General features: G+C 39.4%; 2 protein-coding genes across 7 annotated transcripts in view; one reads left to right on the top strand and one right to left on the bottom strand.

Annotated features, from left to right (window-relative positions):
* Positions 1-5,341, top strand: part of slc24a2 (solute carrier family 24 member 2) — a 23,454-nt gene extending 18,113 nt beyond the window's left edge. For 5 of the 6 annotated variants that reach the window (XM_010891656.3, XM_010891658.3, XM_010891657.3 and 2 more), the window contains 4 exons: positions 879-1,016; positions 1,185-1,274; positions 1,862-2,028; positions 2,358-5,341. In XM_010891656.3, the coding sequence (XP_010889958.2) occupies positions 879-1,016; positions 1,185-1,274; positions 1,862-2,028; positions 2,358-2,607 (645 nt within the window). In that variant the 3' untranslated portion in view covers positions 2,608-5,341. The remainder of the gene's footprint in view (positions 1-878; positions 1,017-1,184; positions 1,275-1,861; positions 2,029-2,357) is intronic. The other variant, XM_034291163.1, reaches the window with a different exon arrangement.
* Positions 5,342-6,030: 689 nt separating this feature from the next.
* Positions 6,031-9,633, bottom strand: nansa (N-acetylneuraminic acid synthase a). The gene is made up of 6 exons (XM_010891661.5): positions 9,389-9,633; positions 8,267-8,482; positions 8,073-8,172; positions 7,756-7,910; positions 6,844-7,110; positions 6,031-6,566 (listed from the first exon to the last, which is right to left on the bottom strand). Exons 1-6 carry the CDS (start codon positions 9,518-9,520, stop codon positions 6,357-6,359), a joined length of 1,080 nt encoding a protein of 359 aa, XP_010889963.1. The 5' UTR covers positions 9,521-9,633; the 3' UTR covers positions 6,031-6,356.
* Between the last annotated feature and the right edge of the window lie 939 nt (positions 9,634-10,572).

A 10,572-nucleotide genomic window follows, 5' to 3' on the forward strand; every position in this document is an offset into this window, starting at 1 on the left:
TAAGAGTACACATTTTAGCAATTAATAAATGCATGTGGGCTGTGTCTTGAGTCTACAAAACATAATACAGATCAGAAGCATGACCAGATGGACAAGGACAGGGATAATCTGGGAGGGGAGGAATGGTCAGCAGAGTGGCAGCTGGAATTATCAGGTATCGTCTTGATCTGCAACACAACCAGGAGGACTTTGGATTGGGACAGCTACGAGTCTTTCAAGCCTGGTACTCCTGAGGTGTGGGCCAAGACCTCATATCCTCCTAAGATCAAACGGAGCAGGAGACAAGCAAAAATGATAGAGCGCATTCCTTAGATTAATAAGGATTTACAATGGAGACAGGAGAACTGACTCTAATCCCAGGCACAATAATATATCAGCGTGAAACCTTGCGGCTGAGACTGTAACTCAACCTGAATCCAGTTGAGCATGCTTTCCTATAAATTCCTAGAAGGTTCATGGTTTATGGATGTAAAGTCCCTCAAATTAAAGCTGCCAGCCTGCTCTTTAATATCTTAGTCAAAGTAATTTCATATCCAATGTGCTGGAGTACTGATTCAAAACAAAAAAGATATATTGCACTGTATATTTGTGTTTGTTTTTATGTTTAGGCTTTAAATAGAAGTACATAAAAACCTATGGTTTGTATGGACATAATATGGCTTGTGTACGTGGCATTTTATTTTGTGCAACATGGGGGTCCCTGGTTTGATTGATGGCCTGGCTGGGTGGGGGTCCCTGTCTTGATTGATGGCCTGGGTGTGGGTCTGTTGGAAAGAAAAGGTTGAAGAGCCCGGTTTAACAAGACTAAATATAATACAGTCTCTGAATTTCTGTTCCTGGCTCCCTTTTTAACAACCAACCTCAACCCTGCTCTCTAGGTTGAAGAAGAAGAAGAGGACGAGGATGCTCCCCTGAGTCTGGACTGGCCTGAGACGCCCCGCAAACAATTAACGTACCTCATTATCTTCCCCATCGTCTTCCCACTGTGGCTCACACTCCCTGATGTCAGAAGAGAGGTAACCGGTGCTGCTGTTTTTCTCTACATTACAGTTTGGGTTGAAGCCATTGTCGCTTGATTGACTGGTTGGTTAATTGATTTGTAAATATCTGTGATGCATTAGAAAGACATGTCATGTTTTCGTAAAACGCGTCGGCCATGTTGTTCGTACTTTCTTTCCTTTCAGGCGTCCACAAAGTTCTTTCCCATAACTTTCTTGGGTTCCATCTCTTGGATCGCTATATTTTCCTACCTCATGGTGTGGTGGGCTCATCAGGTAAGCCCCACTCTGACGCCTCTCACTTTTAATCGTTTTTTTAGCCAAGTAAAACAAAGTGGTGCAAAGAGTTGTGTCCAGGAGGTCTTTTGCTTCCAGCCAGGCTGTTAGTCTTATTATGATTTTTATTATTTGAATAGCCGGCTGAACAGGCAGTAGGATAAATCTTAAACCTAGGCTATCAAGCAAGGTTGGGCAATTGCCAGATTGTTTACACCTGTCTAACCCTCTCAAATGTCCACAAATACATAGGGTCAGAAATGTCATTAATAGAGCTTTATTATTTGCTCTAGAAGAAAGACAACTATAAAGCCAAGAATGATATCCTCTTCTGCTGATATTTAAACTATCTATAATCTCTGTCGGTCTCTCATTGCCTCAGCTATTGTCTGACTGATGTGTGACCATGACTCATAATCCTAAAAAGCTAAGCAACCACTTCCCGCAATTCCACTGGTTAGCTCCGCAGTCAGATCAACGCTGTATATCTTAATGCAGAGTAAAAGAGCCAAACCAAACCAGACCCCCTAGCCATAATATCGAGACATCATACCTCAAAACTCTTTTGACCCGGTTTTCACTTTCAGGTCGGAGAGACCTTCTGGATTACAGAGGAGATTATGGGATTGACCATATTAGCAGCTGGCACCTCAATCCCTGATCTAATCACCAGTGTCATTGTAGCACGTAAAGGCCTAGGTGACATGGCTGTGTCCAGCTCTGTGGGCTCCAACATTTTTGACATAACTGTTGGGTAAGTTGGTTCAAAAGCATGTGGCACATTTCAAATGTTACAGTGTTTTTTACATAGCCATTGCATGGATGCAGTATTTTGCATGTGGAAAACCCTGTGTCACCTTTTTTTTTTTACTTTTTTATAAAAGCTAAACATTTGGCACATTTGTAACGTCGTTACAAGCTGCATTCACATAAAATTATTGAAAAAAGCTTCTAACATTATATAGATGTTTTGCCTCAAGAGTTTTTTAAAACTGCTGGCTGAAAAGATACAAAAGCTCTGGAGCGGAGTCTAGACAGTGATGCTAAATGTGGTTTCTCTGTTCTTCCATCTACCTTTTCCAGCTTGCCCTTCCCTTGGCTCATCTACGCCCTGTTCAACAGCTTCAGGCCAGTGGAGGTGAGCAGTAACGGCTTGTTCTGCGCCATCGTGCTCCTCTTCCTCATGTTGCTCTTCGTCATCATCTCCATCGCAGCCTGCAAGTGGAAGATGAGCAAGGTCCTGGGGGGCCTCATGTTTGTTCTCTACATCTTCTTCCTGGTAACTAGCGTCATGCTGGAAGACAAGATCCTGATGTGTCCCATTTCCATCTGAAGCCCTTTTGTCATCCCCAACTCCCTCCAAACACACATTCTTTCAAGCACACTGTACACACTCATTCAGATGGTCCCCCTTTTTACAATGGGGATTCCATTGGGAAGAGCGGTAGAAAACGAGACTGACCTGATTCATTTATTTCAAATGTCTGAGCGTAACCGGCAGATTGTACATTGTGAACTTGGATCTGTCTGAGTGACTGGTTCATGATTCTACTGCCCAGTGGAAGGGATTTCTCTCCTCGTCACATGATGATCGTATCTGAGAGCATCCATTGGTTGACTCTGACCATGGCAATCCCCTCCATAACGGATTGAAGGGGGGTCCTGATGCTCCAATCCAGAAGACTTCATGGCACCATTAGGGAATATCGTTTATTTTGAATTAGTCGGGTGTCAAATGCCCAACTGTCAGTGGGATTCAGAAATGTTGATAGCTGTACGAAGTGGAGCACAGGAAAAGGTCCTGCATGTCCTGACCAGAAAAGTGGAACCAGTCAGAGGCATAATAAGGCATGAAGAACATGGTTGGATCCATCAACAGGCAGTTCATACAGCAGTTTGTTCCCTCAGCTTTTACTGAGGAGCTTCAGCGAATCGAGTTCAGTTCGCACATGTCCTTTCTGCAAGTGTCTGAATGTTGCATGGCTCAAGCGGAAGACTTTAATTTTATTTTTGTAAGTTAGTTTTCAGTTGTATATGTTTGAGACTTGCCGAATTGCAAAACCCAGAAGGTTTCTATTTTTAAATCTAAATCAAGAATTTCTACAGTTCTGATTTGTTGGAAAACAGGTATATGGTTGTAAAGTTTCAAAGTCAAATGGAAAGTTTGGAAGTTTGAAAATGTATATAAAGTGAAAATGGTAGCAATAGTAGCGTCTTTCTAATGTTAGATAATTTTTTGTTTCTTATCCCCACCCATATTGGCCAACACTTACCTGCCCAGTGTTATCAGATTTCTGTGACCAACAAAAACAATGTTATAAAGCAACTTTGCAGTGTAGAAATGGAGTTTACACCAGTCATAAAAATATGAATGCAAATAGACTGCTGATTGGCCAGCCCTTCCTTCCCTTGACTGCTGATTAGGCAACTTCAACTCCTCTGGAGGATGATGTCAAAAAGTCTGTTGAAGTTTAGGTTTTGTTGCTCTCTAATTTAAGCATTGGTTACAAATACAAGTATAAGAAAAGTAAATTATTTGTATTTGAGATTTTCACTGGGCAGTTATTTGTTTAAAATCTATTGCTCCAAATGCATGAACATTTTTATGATTGAAAATGTGACTGCACAATTTCTTTTCAATAGAAATTCGCACAGTAATCAACTCTTGTAAGGTCTATTCTTCATTTAAACCGGTAATGAAAATATTTGTAATATTTTACGAGATTGGTGAGTGGGAAATTCAGCATGCTGTATAACAAAAGGAACACACTATATAAACTTTTAGTATACAATAGCCCCTTTAAAATGTTTAGTGGAAAACATTTAAAGGAGGTTGTGCACAAAATCAGTTTTCCATGTTTGATATGTGTATACTACAGAATCATATAGGGAACATCTAAATAGTTTTAATATATATATTTTTTTCTGTTTTCTCTGTATAATACAGCAAACAGTAACGGGTATATCTGAAATACATCCTGTTTCAATCAGCTAAAAAGAATAGGGGTATAAAGTGTTTAAATTGAATTAAGCAAATTAGCATGAATGACATACTCAGAATACTACTATTTTGTAAAAAAAAAAAAAAAAAACTTAGGTTGCTTTTCCACTGTAACATCTATCAGAGAATGATGTAATATCAAACTGTTTAGTTGATTCAGCATTGTGGAATTACCCTTTCTCTAGAGTGCTTAACCTTTGACTGTTAATGGCATACACTTTTTACGCCAACCATATGCACAGCACCAAATTTAAGTCATTTTCTTATAAACATTGATATAACAAGCCTGATTTCAATGTTTTTCTCCACTGTATAGATTTTAAGAATTGTAAAAATTACATTTATGACCGGTTTGGCAGGTGAAACACCATTTTCAACTTATGTTGCAGTTGAAACAATGTTGAAACGTTGTTATACAATCACATACGAAACAATAATTTACTTTCTGAGAAAATAGGCAGATTAATTGAGCAATCTAATCTAAGACACCAACATAATGGATTTTTCTATTTAAGATATTTTATTACTGTATCCCCCTTCATTTTTGATAAATCCAATGTCACTGTCATTGTTTGGTTCTTTATTAATGTGATTTTTATGTATTCTTACCTTTTGTTCTGTAATTTAAAATCAAAGTATGACATCATTCCATCCTGTAAATCAATATTACTTCCACTGTTTCAAGGTTTCAAGTTGACAAAGGACACTTTCAGAATACAGAGAACATCTTATCATTCACTTTGCATTAACGTAGCAAAGAACATCCATAACTAGTGTCATTTCTTGATCTTTGTTTTCAATGGATCTTATGGCTGTGTAACATTTATTGTATGGATGAGTAGTAAAGAAAAGCTGTAAATATACAGAACCATATGGGTGGCATATGGTCAAACTAATTAATCATAAACAATGAGTGGCAGTGCTTTTATATTTCTGTTACACACCATATTTAAGTATGAATCATGTATATGAATCAAAATAATGTATGCTTCAATCCTGTATAATGTAAAAATCATATCAGTCATTCTGTATAAAATGTCATATAATAAATTAAACTTTGATCGAAGGGTCTATCTTGCTCTTTAACGACAATTTCCGAATCAAATCACCCAAAACAAAATGAAAAATATTTGTTCTCTACAATTATATTGGTATTTTACTAACATGTAAATGATAAAATCTGGAATACAATGCCCATGTAGAGCACTGTTTCTGTTAATACTGCTCCGGAAAAAATTAAGAGACCACTGCACCCTTTTCTTCCCTTTCCAAAAAAGTTCTAAAGGAAAGTTCCAAGTGAGGAACAGAAGGGTTCAATGTGCAGTGGTCTTACTTTTAACCCTTCTGTCCTCACTCAAAACCTTCCTTTTCAAACTTTTTTGGAAAGGAACAAGCTGCAGTGGTCTCTTTAATTTTTTTCCAGAGCTGTAAGCACATTCATAAATTGAAGTACATAAGCCATAGCGCTACCTGGTGGTTGAAAACAACCACTGCAACATTGAGTTGGCAAAGTTTGTTGACCATTGCATTGCAGAATCTCATCAATAGAGCTGCTCTAATGTCAAAGAAACCCATTTTGTCTTTAATCACATATTCAATTACGGTAGATTCTACAAGAATGTCAACGCTCTCCTGGATTTCTGTTCTGCTAATATAAGGTATGTTTTCATAACTTATTTTTAACAGGAAAAGCACAATTAATATAACTGTTGCGGAGTGTGATTTTGTATAAAACATGTAAAGATGACAATTATGTTTGGCATTTGTATTTTTGTTTTGTATTTTTGTAGTCAAGCAATTATGCAATTTAACAAACAATATCACTGGTAGATTACATTAGAACGGAAACAGTACTGAAGGGATATTCTTTTTTTTATTAGGCACTTGCAGTCTAGCCTGCAGAAATATGAAGTCAGAAATATAAAATGTTCCCTCTCCTGAAACTCAAAACAATAACCTCTGGCTTAGCGTACATTGCATAAGCCAACATATCGTGGCCTGTAAACTCGTTGTTTGGCATTGTGGTTCCCGTGACAACGTGGTTATAATCGGCAACTGCAAGGTGTTAGCCGGCCGACATCTCAGCACTTCATTTTCTTGCCATAGCTTTCTACAACGTCCGGGGTGATGCTCTCGTCCTCCTCCACGTCCTCTGTGACGGCCTTGCCCACCAGCTGGAAGATGTCCTCGGGGGGAACGCCCTTTGGCTCGCACACCTTCACTCCCAACATCTCCATAGTAAGCAATGTGCCTTTGGGGATCGCCACTTTAGCCACCACAGATTTCCCCAGCTGGAAAACAACAGCATGAATGTATTAGACAGGTTCAGATATTCGGTCCAATATTGGTCCAAGCTTTTGGCTACAAACATATAAACATGTTTAACTAATATATATTCCAACTCTGGGGGAAAAACAATCCTAGTCTGAACACTTAACCGACTTGATTATTATGAAATTACTTAAAAGTAACCCACTGCTTTACTCATGACAGCAATGGCCTTCTGCATGAAAAAGCATTTGAATAAAGCTCGGTAAAACAATGAGTTTTGCCGATGCAGGAACTAACCTTATCGTGGCACGGCTTCTCACAGGGCAGCATCTGCTTGACGCCCGTCCCCAGAGACCTTTCCACCAGTCGGATGGCTTTCACCAGCTCGGTCAACTCTGACGGTTCCAGAGACGCTTCATGGTCACTTCCCTTCCAGCTCTTGTCCAGGGTCACATGGCGCTCGATGACCTTTGCCCCAAGCGCAACTGCTGCCACGGAGATGTGAATCCCAGACTCGTGACCAGAATATCCGATGGGAATATCAGGAAATTCCTTCTGGTATTCCTGTGTGCGAGTAAAGAAAGAGAAAACGTGAGCGAAGGTTGGGAAGGTCGTTTTCCTGGCTAGGTGAACCAATGGGCTTCTTAGCCAAGTTTGACTGTCCTGGAACGTAGCATGCTAGCTAACGATGTAGCTGAGCCAGCCAGTCAAACGTCATATCAAACTAAAGTGAACAGGGTCAGGGATGCAGCTAACCAGTGCAACAACATGCACAAAATCGAGACTTGTCTTGTTAATCTCCATGGATTGCAGTGTTGAATAGGTCCATACAAGGTGAATAAGATGCACCTTTTTAGGATGACACAATGTTAACAGCCAACTTCGGGGACTGAAATGAATCAAAGAACAATGGGCAAGTAAACTGAGCAGTCAAAACTGAGACGCTTCATGTACTTTGTACTTGTACTTTGAATTTGTACTTCCCTTCACAGATAATGACCTGTACATACGTGTGTGTTTTTTGTCAAAAGGAGTGTTACACCTGGTTCCTCTGTGTGGAAATAGCTACTAAATGTCGGGGTATGTGAGCATCACCTTCAGTCAACAGAAAAACAATATTCCTGAGTGCCTTTCAGAGCTTAATGTCAGTCCCTGTAATTTGCATATTTTGTCTGACTGCTCCTTGGTAAACCAATGAAAACGTCTCACTGCGAGGACTCGCAGGTTGACGTCTTCGGGCTCTAAAGGGTAGGCACTGGTGCACTGCAGGATGCAGAAACTCTGGTTGTGTTTCTTGACAGTCTGGTAGACTCGTCTCATTGTCTCCATCGACTGCATCCCACTGGACACCACCATGGGGCGTCCTAGAATCACACCAAAATAAACCGGAGATTCATTTCACACAAAAGATTTATGCTTTTCCGTGACAGTTTAGCATTTTTTTGTATCGAGTACACCAAACATTCTAAGCAGCTCAGAAGCCAAACGTTCAAATTTGCTTAAGTGTTTCAACTTTAATCACTGACCTTTTTTTGCGGTCTTTTCCAGGTAGGGAAAGTTGTTAGTGTCCCCTGAACCAACTTTAAAGAAAGGCACATTAAGCTCATGAAGAAACTCCACCGCCATCTAATCAGAACAATAAAACAAAATGTGGATACAGGTCATTTAATAATACAAGCCCATCTGACAGGCCTACATCAAATCACCATCAATCTCTTACCTCATCCATTCCAGAAGCGGTGAAGAAGATTCCAACCTCCTTTGCATATTTTTGGAGCTCTCTATATTGTTCATGACTGAACTCAAGGTGTCGCTTGTGCTCTCCGTACGTTTTCCCCCAGGACTGTTTGGAGGTGTACGGACGCTCCAGGGCCCGCTTGTTGAACTTGTACTCCAGCTCACTTTTCTGAAACTTGGCACAGTCTGCCCCGCAGTCCTGTAAATTAATTGTCAAAACGAGTAGGGTCACATTGCTTCTAGGTTGTGTTGCCAAAAGTAATCAAAAGGGGACTTTAACAATAACCGATTAAAAATATGTATTGAGAGCATTCAAACACTAACAGGTTCTGAGACAGCCTTTGCCCTACCCATTGAAGGACAATTTTATTTTTAACCTAGTAAAAATTAACACCTTATATAAATTCTACAGACCCCAATTAGCATTTCCTGCAGTACCCAAAGAAAGGACACCACATTTATATATTCTACAGACCCTAATGTATATTTTCAGAATGACTTGTACCTTTGCACATAACGTTTTTTCACGACAGTCCAATGTTGTAAACATTACAACATTTGCATATTTTATTGCATAATTAAGATATACATTGTGCATACATTTTCCACATTGCAATGTTTTAAAATGCTTGTCTTGCAATTGTTATACCTTTGGCCAGGTCGTCATTGCAAATGAGAATTGGTTCTCCATAAATGGTTAAATAAACATGAATATAAAATAGAAATTATATCATAAGTAGTAATTTTATTATGAAGGTTTACTCATTACCAGTCAATTGCGGCAGTCATCATAGTCGTGGTCACGTCGCAATAGCGAGTCTCATTTGTCTTAAATTAAATCTGCTGTAGTTTTACAATCATTTTGGCATTGGAATAGATAATTTAGTTTTTCCAACACAGATGTGCAATGTCATAAGTATACCGTTCAAAGAAATAAGCAACGTAGGCTACTGCAAGGAAAGTACGGGACTGTCAGGTTTCATTCTGTCGAAATGGTAAGATGCACTTTTACTGCAATCGGCCATTCATTTGCTATCAGAACACACGCAATACAACAAGCAATGGGCGTATTTACACAGTACTACTGCTGCTAACCGAAAGTTACCTTGGCCATCTTGATCATTTTCTTGGCGATATTGATATCTCCCTGGTGGTTCTGTCCAATTTCGGCAATAATGAAACAGGGGTTCGAACCCCCAATCATTCTGCCAGGACAGAGCTCGAACTTCGGAGTCATTTTGAAATTGATGTGGGTGACTGACCGTCAGGTGAGCGCAAATTAGTGGGTTGGGTGTCCAGAAGAACCCTAGACAAATGTATAGTGAAAATAAGGCCGAACAAATTTCCACGTTGCACATCCGGAATGTACGTGTTTCCCTTCTCATATTTCAGAATATTAGTCCACACTTGTCCAAATGAGCGACGTTGTTAATTAATCCACCGAAGCAAATTAAAGATTACATTTAGTCTTTTTTATCCAACCCAAAATGTTTTTTTTCTCCAAATTGCATATACTGTGATATAGGACCTATATAACCCCCTTCACATTAAAACGTTGGGCGAACATCTAGTTCTTAAAATAACAATTTGAAATGGTTCTTCTAATAACACATTTTTCATGTTTCCTCAAAGAACCATTTGAGCAACCTTTTGGAGCTGATTTCTGGGCAGATAGAGCGCGTTCGGAAATGTTCATACCCTTTCACTATGTCCATGTTTTGTTGTGTTGATTTCATTTGTTAAATGTTTTGATTAGCTCCTGCCTAAGGATCTTAATTGGCTCCTGCTGTATTTGCCCTTCCTGGTGTCCAGAGATATCACAAACCATAAAAACTAGCCAAACATTTCTACATTGTCTGTTTTGTAACTAGAATCACAAAACAGACAGTTCCTTTACATATCTCACATATTCAAAATACAATAATACATTTTTAGAAGTGCTGTAATTTGTTGTGCTGTAAGTGTTGGGCCAGTAATTGAAAGGTCCAGTGGTTAAAGTGTTGGGCCAGTAACTGAAATGTTTAGTGGTTAAAGTGTGGGGCTAGTAGCTGAAATACCAATTGGTTATAGTGTTGGTCTAGTTACTGAAAAACCTAGTGGTTAAAGTGTTGGGCTAGTAGTTGAAAGGTTTAGTGGTTCAAGTGTTGGACCAGTAACTGAAAGGTTTAGTGGTTAAAGTGTTGGGCCAGTAACTGAAAGATTTAGTGGTTAAAGTGTTGGGCCAGTAACTGAAAGGTCTAGTGGTTAAAGTGTGGGGCTAGTAGCTGAAATACCTATTGGTTATAGTGT

The sequence above is a fragment of the Esox lucius genome, chromosome 25 (assembly GCF_011004845.1).
Source record: "Esox lucius isolate fEsoLuc1 chromosome 25, fEsoLuc1.pri, whole genome shotgun sequence".
NCBI lineage: Eukaryota > Metazoa > Chordata > Actinopteri > Esociformes > Esocidae > Esox > Esox lucius.